General features: G+C 44.0%; 1 protein-coding gene across 3 annotated transcripts in view; it reads right to left on the reverse strand.

Annotated features, from left to right (window-relative positions):
* The window catches only part of kcc (solute carrier family 12 member kcc), a 123,200-nt gene that overhangs the window by 13,991 nt on the left and 91,357 nt on the right, over positions 1 to 17,852 (reverse strand). For all 3 annotated transcript variants that reach the window (XM_089591734.1, XM_089591735.1, XM_089591736.1), the window contains one exon: positions 1,014 to 1,105. In XM_089591734.1, the coding sequence (XP_089447860.1) occupies positions 1,014 to 1,105 (92 nt within the window). The remainder of the gene's footprint in view (positions 1 to 1,013; positions 1,106 to 17,852) is intronic.

A 17,852-nucleotide genomic window follows, 5' to 3' on the forward strand; every position in this document is an offset into this window, starting at 1 on the left:
TCGCTTCCGATCGCCACACCTCGATCTCGTGCACCCAATTTGTCGTATTCCCCTCTTATTGGCTACATATTGTATTCCGCTTTGCGATGTAAACAATGTCGTGCTTTTAATTGAAATTTCTAATTTTATTTTGAAAAAAAACCGCGTAAATGTGTAACGACATCATTCGAAGTCGAAGGTACAATAACAGGATAAATAGATTGTGAGAGCTTTGCACCGTCAGCGATCCAATTTGGTCCGCGAATGGAGACGCGAAGAAAGTCCCACCCACGCAAAGAGCGAGGAAAATCCAATGCAAGCAATCTAGCGGGTCGCGCGAAAGGTGGCGCATCAGAGAGGCGTGAAAGAAGAAAATCAGCGGCTCAAAGAAAATGACGCGGCCAAGGGTGAGTAATTTTCAATTCGCTCGCAAAGAGCCCGGGTCTCGAGGAGCGCATCAATGAAGCGCTAATGCCAAAGTCAGGTGATTATCGTGGAGTAGGGTAGTACAGGGAGGGGTGGGGGAGAAGGGAATGATGGTGATTGCGGAATTGCAGTACTGTCCTACATTGGCTCGTCTATAAATACAGAACGAAGAGGGTGGGAAAGTCGCGGCAAGGTCCTTTTTTTCTCCACGCGCGTGTCTGTACGCATATACATGTCCATGGACACCAAAGAGAACGCGAACCCTTCATCCCAAGAAAACGCGCGGAGCTGGCCTGCATATTGAAAATTGTAATTGGCCTTCCTTTTTTGCTACTCCGTACGAAAAAGGGGTTCTTGAAATCTTTCAATTTTTTCCTGCATCCCGATTTTCCAAAGCGAGAGGGGGAAGAATCTTTTTGTGCATCGGCTAATCGACACGCTCATAGAAAGCTTGGACGAAATTTATTATTCACAGCCAGGAGCACAGTGATAATATACTCCAACCCTCGACTGGTCCTATTATATAAAGTTGCACTCTTCGGACTCTCGATGTACAAAAGGATGGATAAAACGTAGAGAGGATGTTCTCTTTGAACGATATTACTCACTTTGTAGAGGTAGAGCTGGCCATATCTGGACGAGTCCTCGGCACCGCCGCTGACAATCGGCTCGCCATCCCCGACGGCGTCGCCTCCATCACCTGAAACACCCCAAAGCAAACGAGCGGCCATTAGTACTTGATGGTCACGACAATTGATTGATTGTTGAATTGTAATAAGACTCAAAACGCATGCGTATATATATATACATAATATATTTATATATAGGTCGAGTTTTGGGAAAAGTCAGCGAGTCACGGCCCTCGACTCAATCATCGCGCAAACGTCCATTGTGATGCCCTTGCACGTTTCATCGGAGACTTGAACGCACGGCTCTTTTGTCGTCCTTGCCAAGGCGGGGGATAACGCCGCGCTGCTGGCATAATCGCTTTTCTCCGTCTGCCCTCCGATCCGGTTATATATATATATATATATGCATGCCCAACTACACACTGCAGGACTGGGATGATTACGGCGGGACATTGTACGGGGCCACGTTGGGCTGTCGCCAGTCGTGTCTCTATTGTTTCCAATGGACCGGTCCATCGTGACGTTCAACGGCGATGACGTAATCGAGCAGGGGAAAGCTTATCAACCCGAGGTTGCTCCACCAAAGGCTTTATTTAACGTGTTCCGTAGTAGTAGAGGAAGAAGTATGGTCTAGTTTGGATGTATAGCGAGTAAAAAGATATGGGATTTTACTACCTACCACCACTTTAGTCCCTGTTTACCAACAAAGTTTAAAAAAAAAAAAAAATCGGTACTCGATCGCGCGATTCGCAGCGGAGACCGTGTGCATAGGATGATAAGTAAACGGGAGAGGAAGTACCCAACTCCGTATCTCTTGATGCGATTCCATGAAACTACTGCGTACAATGGCGCAATTGTACGAAGTACAGAGAGAGAGAGAAAAAACTGTGCTTACACGCACACCAGAGAGTTGACAAAGCGAGGCTGCAGATAATGGCAGAGAATCGTTTCGGTCAAGTTGGGTATTTTTGTTTTACACCCTTTGGGACACTAACGGTTTATTTGCCGCTTTGACGGATGTAACGAGCATTAAATATGTATACACAGAACATAGGTACACGGTAGGAGAAGCGGGCACAGAGATGAGCTTTTTCGTCGTTGTGGCTCCGTAATTTAAACTACCGCGGAGCTCCAGGGCTTTGTTTTGCTGTAATCAGTGTTTGTACTTATGCACGACTGTTTGTTGACAAACTTATTAAATTTTTGTTGTTGAGATGGAGAAAAGTTGCGAGACAAGCCATGACTCCATTTAATATTTTTTTATTTATTTTTTTTCAGTGCCAATAAAGTTGATTCAGCTTCACTCACGGCTGTACTTACCGGACGAAACAGCGATTAGCGGTGACGTTTTTCTTTTGGATGAGATAATAGCGTTCACTTTGAATCGTTACTATTATTATACCGAATTTACATAAATATATTTTCATACGAGAGAGAGAGAGAGAGAGAGAGCATAAATTTAATTTCCACAACTGTAATTTAACCGAGGAAACCCTTAAAACGATGCAAGCTGGTGGAGATACCCTATCCGGCAGCTGAATATATTTATGTACCCAATATACCCGGGACAGTCGTGTACTTACAAAACTCTCAAAAAGAAACAATGGGTGCAATTAACCGTTGGCAGCTTCGGTTACATCTGTAAATAATCACATGCGCCATGGAATAAGCCATATACGTGAACACCTTTAGGGCGCACCATCGATCAGTAAATTAACATACACCACCGCAACTGTATAATTTACATTAGGTACCAATATACACGTGATACACCTGCAATGGCACTCAAGCTCGTATATAGTCGACACGACAAAAGCTTTAAACGTCCTTACATAAATAATAGAGCCAACCGGGTTGCGAGCGACCGCCTCCCCGGTGTGTCGGGGATGTGAAGTGCAATTTCGCACCCGCTGATATATAGAGTGCATTACGTGCAACAACACGACGGTCCCGAGCGTCCCTCTCCTCCGCCTACGTATATATATAATATCCATTATACATATACGCGGTGAGATAACAACAACCCTTACTCATCCAGTAGGAGCCATAGCGCGAATTGCTTCACGTAATACAATGTAACCGGGCATACCTACCGCCCTCCTATACATGTACAATTGTATATACGTAAGCTGCAGTATGTGTATGAAAAAGACAGCCAAGTATTACACGGTCGCAGTGATTGCCGTGGAATGAATAATAAATAATCCTCGGGTGTATCATCATCGTCTGTAGGGGAGACAAGTGGAAGATATAATGTACACACAAGTGGGTACCCGCGTGGTGATATGATGCACGGGAATAAGCTCTCCTTGCTGAAACCGAACCCCCTTAATTTTCATCTGCTCTTACAGCTATTACGTAAGGAGACCCTCCGGGCGTTTAGTTCGCCGCTGTAAGACGGGCAATATAATATATACGGGGTCGGTAAAGACGACGAGCTACCGTTGTACACCAGAGCTATACTATCGGCTTACCTATACCCGTTCGCGTAATACACCTCGAGCGATGAATCGTCGGGTGTATATTATAGGTGCAGGGATGAGCACGTATATGTATATTAGTTATTGCCGATGTGTACGTAACACGTGTCTTGTACCGATGTAACAGATGCAAGCTCGTCTGATACACGTGTATATGTTGTGCAAGCCGATTACGATTTTTCGACTACATTGTGTAACGGTACAGAGATACACAGTACAGGTGTATGGGATGAAAAAAAAACAAAAAAAAACTGCCGAGTAGGTGTACCAGTGGTTTTTGAGGAGACGAAAACCGAGTCCGTGCGTATACAGCTAATACATGTATAAAAGTGGTCCTACTCGCAAGCTTTTGAACCGAGGCTTTCCGCACTACTTGTCTCGTGCTTGAATAAATAAATTCCCTCTCTCTGGAGTTGGTTGGTCTATTGGCTTACTTTGGGGACCGGCTCGCCTTACGGAAGAAGAGAAATTCGCTTCAAACTCGCCGGTAAGATAGCTTTGTCCTTTGCCACGTTGAATGCAAAAGTTCCGCTCTGTTTTCCCCTTCGAAGCCAAACTCGGACGTTGCATGTGCTTGGTTATCACTTTTCATCCACAAACTCATGGCTATCAAGATTTTTTGTATCTTGTTTTAATGGTATATATTGCTCGACACTTGAACCGTACGATTGCGTCGATGTATACATAAGTTACAGAATAGGTAGCAACAAATTTTTGAGTTGGAGCCTTGGATCTCATTTATGTAGTCGTAAAGACGTGAAAAATCGTAACATCGCGTAGCGAGCACTTGACGCTGGCGAATTAAAATTAATCAACGCAGAGACAAACACACGCGCATGAATCAACTGACAGACGGACGGATGGTCGAGATGCGGAGGAGGAGAAGCGCGGATTGGAGATCTGCTAAATTGAAACCGGTCGAAACTGCCTTGAGGACCGATCCTCGACGATGGCATTTTAATAACGATCTCTCTCCCCCCCCCTTTTTATGGTCGAGAGCTCTACCCGACTTCTCTCAATTAGACCTCTTTTTTCTCGGTACTATCCGACGGAGCTCTTCTACTGCCGAAGGTGTTGCACGAGATCGAGATGTATCGACTTTTTTTTTCAATTACTTTTTTAGAGGACAAAAGTACGTAATTGAAATTCACAGGTGTCTGATCCCATAACTATGTAATATCTCGATCTTTACCCGATGAGTTGCAAAAAAAAGACAATGCAATATTCGAACTTTAAAATGAATTTGAATTCAAGCAGTAAAAAGTATTTTTGTACAATCTTCTTTAAACATTTTCAAGTTGCATTTGAAAAAATGATGAGATTACATAACTTTGTAATTATACCGATTCCTCGTACTGGGAAATAAAGAAACACAAGAAACATAAAAGTGAGCACAACAAGAGATGAATAACCTAATCGTTCAATTGGCTGTATATGAGCCATCAGACGTGTATAGGTATATAGAACACCCGAAAGTTGATTGGAGCAAGAGCTCCCGTGGAAAATCGAGGGAAAGAAAAAAAAAAAAAGAAAAAGCCCGATCATTAGAGGGAAAAAAAGGGAGCATTAAAACCGTTCGCCGATTGCGGCCGTGCCCCTTAGTTGTCGCCGAGATCCCTCGTTCTCCCGCGGACTCAATCTACACGGGCACGTACGTACACCGGAACGTGGCTCCCATCCCCCCCCCGCAACGGGTCAATCGATTCCCTGTGCTCGCGCGCGCGCGTGTCAACCCACCCCCGAGCGCACCTATACACACACCGCGCTACACCGATCGACGTTTCATTTTGATTTAACTTGGCAAAAAAGGGGTATCGTTCCGTGTTTGCAAAATGGGATTATCGTCTCTAGCTTACCAGCGGGTCGCTCCGGCAGATTGACTCGTGTCCATTGTACATATACGCCCATCCAGTCCACTATGGACGCGCCCCACGTATAGTGTCACTGTAGCGTAGCAATGGGCGTGTACCGGTACCCTTTTCAATACCCCGTATACATACGGACTGACGTTGTACTCTCAAGTGTACACACGGAGTTGGTTCGCCTCCTCCGGACCGTGCACCCGTAGGTGTGTGTAGCCGCAAAAAGGATCTAGGAAGGATAAGCGAGATCGGTGTAGGTATTACTTTCCCCTCGACTGAACGCGCGTCGCGATCGGATGGAGAAAGGATTACGGGGCCGTGTGTTATATACATGTATGCATGTCGATGTAACGTTGTGTATACGTGCAAAAGTGGTGGTTTGATCGGGAATTTCGGGGCTGGTGCACTTTGCCGATTGAGCGAGAGAACGCGTCTCTTACGTTCGTGTACAAGGTATGCGTTACATTAGGTAAGCGAATCGCTCGGGGGTTTTGCGTTCTTGGTTGCTATAAATTCGGGGCTACCCCTCGGCAGACTCTGAAACGTGTTTATCTCTTTTGGTGTGCAGCAAATGGAAAATTTGCAATCGCTCGCGGGGTGGCATCATCGATATCATCAAGATTCGGTTGAATATTTAATAAAGTAAAAAAGTGTTTGTATAATAGCCACACAAGGTATAAATTGTACTGTTTTTTTCAAGTGTTATTTATTCATGAATGCGCGTAGAAAGACACGTACCATGGGCCATCTTGAAAAAAAAAAAAAAAAAAAATACGTTCACACGATTGAGCTCCAATTTGGTTGCATGTTCCACAAGGTTACAAGTAGTTTCAGGTCGAGCAAGTTTATCGGAACTCTTGCTGTACCACCAAAAACCGCAGAATATGTATAATATATATTTGCTTCGTGTAAAAACAATATAAAAATTCAACGTAGCGATCCATCAATCGCAACAACTTGGTTTTTTTTTTTTTTTTTTTGCATAAACATACATTGAAAAACAAGTTGCGTTTTCCGGATGACATATTAAAACCCAAGCGATGCAGGGAAAAACGGAACGTTGCACTGTAAACCCGAGGATAACAAGCCGAGCCTGAGAACGGCGCAAGATAAAATTATAGAGATTACAGAAGCAGATAAGGGTTGCGGGAGGGGGGCGTGAAAATTCAACCATGGACCTTGAAACAAGAGAAAAAAAGAGAGAGCGACCGCGCCCTAAAAATCCCGACGAGTCAAAGCACCCTTCTTAGACTAGTACTCGTTCGGAGGAGAGGAAAAAAAAAAAATATACGTGTCAGGCTGTAGGAGCGTCGGGAAAAAGATCGCAGTGGCCGTCGAAGAGAGGAGAGAATCGTAGAAAAGGGTGTAGGCGTGTATACTGTGGAGGAAGGAATCTGGGTCGGCCGGTCTAAGGGAGATACAAGAGAGAGGGAGGACGTCGAGAGGTCGAAGCGAGGCCTTCTTCTCTCCCTCGGTGGAACGTGTCCCTCAGGCTGTACAGCGTCGCCGGCGTCGAGTGCATTAGAGCCTCCGGAGGATGCGCTACGCTGCATCGGCCAGTTGAGCTACAGATATTGGCTAAGGCAATTTTTATTGGCTCGGAAAAAAAACAGTCTCGCAAAGTGAAACTGTAGGGCCACGATGACGATTTTGTCTCTTACTCTCGAGTACTCTTTTTGCTGTTTCTCCGTTACTCTGTGCTCTGTACCGCTGCTTTACCTATATATATATACATGTGCAATTTAAGTTTCGAGTTTTTCCCAAAAAAGTTTTTATACGCCCGATTGAACACGTACCATATTGGCGATCTTGCAAAATCAATCGGTGAACTCGAGAACTGCGCGGTGGTTTTTACAAATCAACACAAACTCACGTAACTTTTATTTTTAAAAGTCGGAAAAGGTAATGCGTGCAAAAAAAAAGGATGTTTGTTTCACTATGTACAGGTAAATCCTTTGACTTTACCACTGTTTTCTCGTCATTATTGTTAGGTGTCGGTGGATTCATCGAGATTCAATCCCATCCACACACGGCTCGGTTGTGAGTCCAGCTCTCTATCATCACAACCACTAGATCGCCCTGTCCGGGTAATCAAATAATAATCTTGATTCAACGAAAGCCTGCGTAGCCTATATGTATGCGATATTCAACCCATGTACCTCTTTTTACGCACACGGTAGGTGCATATGTATAACGTAAATCCAAACGAGATCGTGACAAGCAATACCACGAGAGTCTCACAAATGTGAACCTCCGTCTCGGAGGCGTTATTACATGAGCCCAAATCAAAGCAGGTGTACACGCCCCATCCGAGCTCTTTGAAACAATGAAGATATACCTTTGGCTTCTCAATTTGTTTAGACGAGTTACACAAATGGCCAATACGGCAAAGACTTTGGCAACATATGATGACAAAGTTGCGCGGTAGGGGTCAAGGAAAAAAAAGTCCAACCGCGTCATCAACTGCTCTACAGAGCTTTAATAGTGAAGTAACAGGCGACAACGAGATGGTTTTAAACAGCCAAATCCCTGACAGAGAGAAACAGAAGCGGCAGGTAAACTCGAGAGCTCCGTCGTTCCAAGAATATAACTTACGTATAGGAGTACAGGAGAATACACGTGTACACGTCCGGGGGTGTGGAGCTCCATCGGAGACACGAGCGGAGCTTTGGCCCTTCTCCCTCGGCTTGGTTGGCTATACTCCTGTTTCGTCCTTTTGCAAAGTTGCTGGGATGAGCTTCCATCGGATCGATCGGTCCCCCTGTTCTTTTTTTTGCTTTACTTCGGGTGTGTATACTCTTAGCGGTTGGGTTATAAAGCGAAATTCCTTTTCAGAAAAAAGTCGAAAAATCCAATACTAGACTTTTAAGAGTTTTTTTTTCCTGTGTTTCATCATCCCGAGCGCTGTAGCGTTAATTTGATTCTAGCCATAGTTTCAGTATAAAAAATAAGAGTCGATTTGCGAGGGTGGATCGATGTGGCGACCATCCATATCAAGCATCTCTCACCTTCCGATGGCTTTTGTGTATTTTAATTTAACGCACGTCCCAAAAAAGATATAGGTACTGGGCGTACACGGAATTTAACGTCACGGTGATGAAAGTGACGCAAGATATTTCGTCGTGCGCAAGTACACGGCAGGGCTTTAATGAGCGTCTTAATTAACAACTGCTGCTGCTGCTGCTGCTACTTCTGCCGTCGTTGTAACCCATTTCAATTGGAATCACGGATCGCGCTACGGAGGCTGGAAATACATAACATGTATATGTATATACCTGTAACTGGTGTTAGGTATGAACTTATTTCACGTGGGTGGTAAGCGTTACACAAGTTGTTTGTACTATATTTCACGGCTCGATAAACCGTATACGCATGATGTGTATTTTATAATTAGAGCATCACCTCACTGTGGCAGTGACATTTGGCCCTTTCAACTTTATTTTTTTTTTTTATTGGCAATTGTGCAGTGATACATGTGTGTATTTAGGTACAAGATAAGCTCGCGAAGCTATGTATGCCCGTCCAAAACAATATCGAGGATAAAAGTGGAAAGAAGGAAAAGAGATGCCTAAAAATACACGAGCCAGTACGGGCACTTGGATGTATAACGTGAGTATAGAGATTGGGGGGGGGGGAGAAAAGTAAGTTAGCGAGGAGCGAATCGGTGATGTATGTGCGATGTGCGTCGGTAAGTAGGTGGGTAACAGTTATATGTAGAGGGACCGAGGCGCTCTCCGCAAACTTGAAATTGAAATCGAGAAAGGTCGAAGAAGTTACCAAAGGGAAGCTGGGAGGGGATTGGAATCCAACTCGATCGAGAAAACGCACGGGAGGCGCGAAGAGACATACCCGCAACTTGGGCGTGTCCTATTTTCCCGGATAGAGTTACAGGGCAACTCTTTTTTTCTTTTTCTTTTTTTTTTTTTTTTTCATTTCCCACTTGGGTTCCTACGGTTAATGACGCGGTGATGGGGATCAAGAGGCAGGGAGGAAACAGAGTCCTTAATCTTGGCCTCTGCAGACCCGAGTGTATCGCGGACATCGCGGTCGGGTGAGCTCTCGACCGACGCTCGTTAGGGGCTCGAGCGAGGGAAGGAAAAATAATGAGTCAAGTTTTTCGGTGGCTGGCTATTCGGAGATTTTCGTGTGGAGGACCAATGCGAGCAGTGGGGTTTTTTTTCGTACTCGGTGAGTATGTACACTGTGGCAGAAATTACACCTCTATTTGGGATAATTAATCGCGTCGCTTCGACAAAGTTTCACTCGCGAGAAATTATTTTTCAACGCTTCGTATCAAATACCTATACTCCTCCTTTGCACTGCATGGGGTCTCAATGATTTTTTTTTTTTTTATTACTTTGCGTACTGTGTTGTTTCTCTGAAGCTTTTTCAGGTGTGTACAAAAAATTAAAAATAGTTGAAAAGAAAAATTAAAATATCAAACGAAAAACTTTTTGTGATTGTCGAGCGATTCGATGGATTAATCCGAACTGAGCTCTTTTCCGCGTGAGACTTCATGACGTTCCAGTTGATTTTAGTTGGAGAAGGTGGATTGAAGTTGATTGAAAATCCCGAATACCTACATATCAGTTCCATTAAAACAGAGATGTAAAAATTTGTAATGCAAATTCATTAAATTGAAAAATCTGCAACTCAATAGAATCCGGAATGGCAATTTGCTAATCTACTTTAATGAACTTCAAGCGAATGTCAATCGATTTCAATCAATTTTCTCTAGTATCCGGATTTCCCAACGTCACAAGCTCAAAAGAGATTCAAAGTACCAACCAAATAAAAATCCAATATTACACGAGCGCGCGATACATGTATACGCGGACTTTTACGACTATGTGGATGCAAACAGCCGCTGTACACACTCTGGCTTTGCCATCATTTCGCAATCAACTCCTCTGCACACACATAACGTACAGCTGCCACCATCATCATATCAATATGTCACTCGTGTGTGTATGTGTGTCTCCCTGTTGTAGACCCATAATGAGATGTTAATCAGCAGGCGAGAAGAGAAAATCTACCGTCACAAAGTACCCCACAGAGATCCTACAGGTGTCATTTGTATCCAATCTGTACGAAACAAAGCTCTTGGTGGAAAAAAGAAGAAAAAAAAAAAAAAAACAACCAGTGATAACGAGCCGTGAAAAAGCAGAGGTACAGGATGAGTTTGATGCGCTTTCGATGTCGCGAGACGAGCTGCTTTTGCATAATGGATCCGGCAAATGAGATTAAAGTAATTAGGAATTGATGCGCGGGACCCTCGAGCTCGCGCCCCCGGAAAAGACCAAGTGATAAAAGAGCTCGAGCTTTTTTTTGTTTGTCTCTCCGGCTGCTTTGGTATACCCGTGTTTCCTTCAAAGTTGTAAATAACTCCATCGGTGGGTCGCACAATCGAGAATAATCATGTTCAACGAGATGGGAAATTGGTGACTCGCAATCTCCCTTTCTCTCTCGGTGGCATCACAAGAATCATGCATCATTCGATCGGACCCCTCGAATATTCATCCACTCGCCGATCTCGGACAATTCCCACTTGAAATTCACGCGAGCCCTCGAAAAGGTAAAAAAATTCCCTTTTCTTCGCTCCCGAGGAATCGATGGGACATTTGCACGATTTCGGCAACACCCACCGCGTGGAGCTTTACCCGGCGGTACGTCTATTGCTTCGCGATCGGCGTGATAAAATTTTATTTTACGCGTCCTTGGTCCTCGAGTATATATACCTATAGGCCCGTGGTATTTACGGGCCTGGAGATCCCGTGAGCTCCTTTGGTTTATTTACCGATGACGCCGAACATTGTCCTCCCCTGTCGTGTAGCTCGATTCATCAGCACCGATACATATAAACCGTACGTATAGTAAAGTCGCGCTCTGGAAAATGAAAAAAAAGGCATTTATTTTTGCAAGAGCAGAGGCTGGTGGCGATGGTTATCGGTATTTATCGGCGTACGGCGAAGGTGTTGGTTCGCTCGGCATTTTGCGTTGATCCGCGGGTTTAAGCTCGCGCGTGGGGACGTATTTACGATCCACTAGATGCCGATATTTATCCTTCCGAGGGTCATGGAGCTTCAGTTTGTTTGCCCGGGTGTATATTATATATGCTTATATATACCCAGTCCGCTGCTTTCGAGGGTTCGTTTTTGTATTACTTTTTTATTTATCTTTAAGTTTGCGCTTAACAGATTTCAATTATCAGCTTCGAGGCATTTTGTATGGGCTTTCATGTAATAAGTAGATGATTTTTTAAATGTTTTTTACAAATGAGCTTCCGGAAGTAAAAGAAAAATTTCAGCGTTACATGGCGTGTGTATTTTAATCCACATCGTCATAAATCTACGTGGAGGAAAAAATATGTATCTACATGTGTGTACGTATAAAAAAAAGCAGCATGTGACCTCCAAACGGATTAATTTTTGTCTCATCATCAATTACTCAGCTTTACGGGGCTGGTATAAGAAAAATCTTTGTATTTTCTTCCACGGACGAGGCAACGTTGATAGTATAAAGTAGTTGTCCAAATAGCCAAACGATAAATCAAATACGACCTCGAACTATAAAAATTTGTCGAACGAAACAAAAGTGGCGATCCGCTGTAACATCGATATCCAAAGAATAAATTTCCCGATATCCACGATCTTTTTCACAAAACACCCGCCAAACCGCCCGCTATACCCTTTCCTCTTTGCAGGATAGGAGAAAAGGTCCCTTTCGCGCACTTATTTTCGCAACGAGATTATAGATTTAAAAGTATCCGCTACGGGCGCGCCCAATGAAGATTTATGAACGCGAATCTCGACGAGGAGGACAAAGAGAGCGCCTATACATCTTCTCCGTCTTCTCCGACCCTCCACCGTAGATTTGCAAAAGTAAGTGCCCCCCCCCCCCCCCCAAAGAACTTTAGCTCTCGAGAATACCAAAGGATATATATAGTGCTCGGCTTTTACTCTTCTCGTGATTTCCCTGCGCGAAAAGACATCTGCGACTCCGAGAAAACCTCCGTCTCAAACCTCATTGTTTCTCTACGAATGAAAAAAAAAAAAAAAAATAATAAAAAACTGAGCGAAACGTGTACTCGGAGTAAAACAATTATCCGTGTATAACGTGTAGACGTCAAACAGAGTTGCCGTCGTCACGTCAACAAAGGCACTAAGTAGTAGCAGCTTACGCGTACATAGCCCGATGCAGCCCCGTGTAGTGGGTAAGTGCGCGACGATATACGTGCGATCCAACAACTTTCGTCTCGAGCCCAAGGTGCGACGAAGGAGGTGCTCGTGTATACCATGTGGGGGTTGTACTACACACAAGTGCAGCATATCAACACGTATAACTGTATGGGCGTATAGTCGCGTACGTGCGAGGTCGCGAGTCGTCTTGTCGGCCCCGAGAGCGTCCTTAAAGTGGTGGGGTGGGTGGTGGTCCGCTACGGTCACCTCAGCCTTTGCTAACTTGGCCAAGTGTTTCCGAGTTTAGTTTTGTCGGGCGAACAATACACGTCGGGGAAATCCCTAGGGAGGATTATTTCTCCTCCTCTCGCGTCGATGCTCGTGCCACTGCTTTACTCTTGTTGTTGCCTGTTTATATACATGTGTGTTGGTGGAAAGGGCCGGATGAGCGAAAAATAACAAGGGCTTTCTTCCTGTATGGGTGATTTGTGTGTGTGTTTTCAGTGTTGTTACACATACGCGTGTCAGGCCGTTGAAAACTTTTCGACAGATGTGGTTTTTTTTTTCCCAAGTTTTTTAGATGCTCCACGGGAGTGCCTTAGATTTTTTTACGGAGCAATAAGTACAACCGGATTGAAGGTTTGTCCGTATTTTTGCTGATGTAGGACAATGTTTGACTATACAAAACCACGAGTGTATATATGTTATCTAGATTAAAGTCAAATAACATTTTACTTTGAAAAAGTAGACACAGAGGACAACATTACTTTTTCGTTAGTAGTTATTTTGTAACAAAATGATGAGTGTAAAAGTTGTGGATCCCCATGAAATATGGCTCTCTTTTTTTATGCTCTAAGTGTAACACGTAAATACACCTCGATTACACTAAACGTGAAAACTGTAATGTGTGGAAAATGAAATCTCACGAGGTGCGCGATAACGATAACAGACCCCACACTCCCAACCAAAGGAACAAACAATTACTCGCTGAGACAAAACAACGCTCGAATCTACTCATCTCGGGGCGTATGCTTTTGATAATCTCGCTTTGTTCATCGTCCATGTAAAGAACCCACCCCCCTCGAATGCATTTCAAACTCTCCTCTTTTGTGTCGGAGGGAAAAAAAAAAAAAAAAAAAAGAAAACTAATAACGAAACACAATGGCCCCTACATGGCTGGCCTGTATACATACAGGTACATCGACATTATTTTTGCGAATACAAAAGCAATTCACACCGGCTAACTTGTCCATCGGGTGACCCGCAATTTTAGAAATTACAGCGGCACTCTATCATCGTCATCCCGTTAACGTCGCACGGACGATTTGAGAAAAAAAAAAAAAAAAAAAAAACAGAAAATAGTACACGAGAGACGTGGCAGAGACATCGGGAAAACGGAGAGAAAAGTTTTCCGACGTGCCGTGGGAAGCTCCCACGGGGAGTAACGACTGGCATGAATTTGCGCGCTCGCGAATCCAACTGCGCCATCAGACCTGGCGGATTTTCCCCGACGACTACTCTCGACTGCAATTTCTTCATTCTCTGAATTCAACGCGGTTCTTCTTTTTCTTGTCGGTCTATTTTCTCCCTCAGCCCCATCTACGGGCTTCAACGGACTCTTTTGCGTTACACGGATCTTGCGAGCGGATTTACGAGACGCTCCCGCGAATGTTAAGGGTTGCTCTGCGCGTATACTTGATCGTACGATTTGTACAGCGTAGAATTTTTGTACGAGTTGAGATCATTTATGTAATGAAGCACTCACATTTATCCAGTTAAATTAATTCGCATATAAAAAAAGTATATTCGTTGCAAGACATTTATTGTCGGTTGAAACATACGGGTTTTAGATCAGTTGTGGGTGATTACTCTCTGAATTACAATTCCACAACTTTTCTCATTTCACAGGCCAATCGTTAGGTAGGTTTTTTTTTCCTCGCGGCTTACGGAGCGCGATAAATAACTCGTTAACGATGGTTTAAAGATCTATAGCTGTAACTTGCAAAAAAAAAAAAAAAAAAAAAAAAAAGTTTGCTGATAAAAAAACCCGTATATTTTAGAGTTCTTGTGCTTTTATTTCGGGAGAAACAGCGACAACAACATCTTTCGCGCGCTCTCCGGTTCGCAACAGTTGATCTCCGTGATCTCGGCTTATTATTTCTTGGTGAACAAAAAAAAGGCAAGAAAAGAAAAATAGGTCCACGAGGAGGAGAAAAAGAAAGAAAGCGTGATTCTTCCTCTGGAAACGAGACTCGGCGCACTCGGCGAAAATTAAAAAATGCTCTCGTCTCCCGAAGCAACGGCACTAATTCGCACGTATTACATCGTCCGATGGACGGAAAGAAAAAACCATCAGTCACCGGTGACGGCTCATCACCTGAAACCCGAAATAACCCCAAGCTCAACGAGACGGGGGAGGGGGGGGGATTATTTTGTCACAAATGCACCCGACACATTCGCAGATAGAAAGAGAGAGAAAGGCACGATATATACAACAAACTGGTATGCAATATTAGTACGTAGTGGGCTTACGGGGTACACGAGTGAAATAGTTAGCACATCTGAAGCGCGTCTTGGTTGACATTTACACGAGCCGGGAACGACCTTAACGAGCGCCCGTAAACCTTAATACACGTTGTATGCTGCGGTGCTAGCATATAGTAGCTTATTGCGTAGCCGTAAAAACGCGTGCCCGCACATGTACATGCTCGCTTTGATTAATCTTTGGTCGTTAATGCCTTTTCAGCTGTGCATTTCGTTTTTTTGTTTTTTTCTAAGCGGAGGGGCCAGTGAGACAGTGCACACAAGCACATCAGCGGGTCAGTAGAGTAATGACCTCGTTCGTTCAGAGATGCACTTTACTTCCGTCCGTCCGGATGTTTGCGCGGTGCTCTGTATACCGATGCCCTCGTGTGACTTATGAGAACTAGTTTCGCTGTTGCGGAGGCGACAACAACGGGGGGAGGGAGGGTACACCGTTGAAATTTTCGAGTGACAATTGAAATATTTTTTTACTCGCGACGCTGCGAAAGTTTGGATTTATGTGCCTTCCCGGATATTGTGCTCCGTGCAATAGTTGTGTCCGCCTTTGAGCTGAATTTAAGTCCATACCGTGTATGGGTTGGCCAAGAGAAAATTTGACGTTTCCAGAGAGCAAATCATGAAAATTTTATGGAACAAACTTTTATTATTTCCGAGATTACTCCCATAAATAGTGCGCTTGGGGTCAACGTGGGACCATGAGCGATTGCACGAAAATTGCTCCCTTGGGAGAAAGTGATTTTTTTTTTTTTTTTATTGCGCTAAAAAGATAGGACAAAGAGTCATTTTTAACACGATTATTCGGGCGTTTACCAGAAAATTACTTTGAAAGAAGGTTTTTATCATTCCCAGTCAGCACATTCGCGCATAGACTCAAATAAGCTTGTAACTACGGGAGTCTGACTTAAAATTTCAAGGGATGTATCTCAACTAGCGCAGTTTTTTTTTCACATAACGTCTCTTGCAGGGCAAACGCGTGCATATGGGCGCACACGAGCCGTGCATAACTAACTTATCCATACATACACATATACCACGAGGTTCGCCCGAATTTGCGGTGGTTAAGTAAACTTTTCCCGTAAACCCGTAGCGGTGCTCGTAACACACGTTTCGCATGCATAGCTTATGTGCAGGCATACACACATATACATGTACACACACCGGTGAGTTCAGTGTTTAAGAGCGAGATGGCTGTGTGAGTGCAGGAGAAACCTTTTTGAGATAGTCGTTTGAATAACTATACGCGCACTTATATTTTATGCTGATGACCTTAGTTTTGCTCCATCGTCTCGCTTTCGTGACGTGCACGTGAAAGCTCGAGCAGTACAATGGGGCGAGTAAAATATGCGCGCACCTACACACCGTTAGATACGTCAAAAGTTGTATAATATACGAGTGTACGCGCGTGCAATATTGATAACGCAATCATACATTTTTGTTGGAAACGATACGAAACTCAAAAACCGATTTTGGAACACAGGAATATAATATGTGGAACGTGATGGATGCAAAAAAAATTAGGTGAACAAATGAAATACATAAATATTAAAGTTAAATGGTGAACAGAACCTCACCAAATTGAAGATGACCGTACTACTTTGAATTGTCATACTGTACGGAACCGTCTATACGGTGACATTTTATACTCGATCTATAGCTGCTGGAGCGAGTGCAAAAAAAAAAAAAAAGAAATCCCCGTTTTTTCTCTAAAAGTATGTCCCTTTGATCTCGTCGCCGAGTAATGCGCTTAAAAATTTTTCGGTCCACCGGCGCATCCCTCCCTGGGCTGCAATAACACTAAATCAAGAGCCCACGCGGCTGCAGAACCGCTCGCTCGTTCGCTCCCAACTAATGGAGAATAGTCGATACTTCGCAATATAATCTCGTTTACGCGTGCACACCGCGTAAAATGCACGCCCCCCGGGTACAGAAGTGCATATAGAAAGGGACCGTGTGTTTCATGCCTTCGGCAAATACTGTTTTCGAGCTTTTGAGCGCCCCTTTGGCCGAGTTTTGTGCGCAAAGTAATTTCTTCTTCCCACCCCCCCTTCTATTGAGAGCACACAAGGGAGTATTTTCGCATCTATTTTGAAGCACATGGGTTTTTTTTTCATGCGATTTCATTCGCGGAGTGGGTGTATCGTTCACCCGTAATTAAAACTCGATGAAGCCGCGTCGCGTGGAACTTTACTTTTAATGAATTCACCGTCGGTGAGCGTTTATGGTATAGGGAAGGAGGAAAGATGCGTAAAGTTCAGGTCTCGGGTTGACGATGACATCGAGGGAGGAGAAAAAAAATAATAAAGGGCGAAGTTTGAGCGGCGCGGAATTAAAAAGTTTTTTCCAATGTGACTTACGGTGGGTGCATGCGGGATCTGTACAAAGGCGGGGAAAAGTTGAAGGCGCGCGGCTGCTAATGCACGCGCCGGTGTATCATAACGTACCACGTATGGTATATGGGGAGTTTTGGTTTTTCGAAACGGGTCTTTATACAGTGCACTGATGAAAAAATTCGGGACGTATGTTGCGAGTGTGGAATTTTACCGTTCGTTGATGTAGAGATCAAATTAAGCTGAAACAAGAAGAATTTCACTGTTGGGTTATCGATCGAAAAGGCGGATGGATAAAAGCGCGTAATAAATTTGGAGGATAAAATTTTTATCCACCGGACTCTGGCTTGCAAAGTGCAAGTATATAGGTAGGTAGACAAGTATATGCGTTTCGGATACCTATGTGCAGCGTTGCAAAGAGAAAATT

This window comes from Copidosoma floridanum, unplaced genomic scaffold (genome assembly GCF_036245765.1).
Source record: "Copidosoma floridanum isolate Cflo_tuat_1 unplaced genomic scaffold, Cflo_Japanese_pri ptg000013l, whole genome shotgun sequence".
Taxonomy (NCBI): Eukaryota; Metazoa; Arthropoda; class Insecta; order Hymenoptera; family Encyrtidae; genus Copidosoma; species Copidosoma floridanum.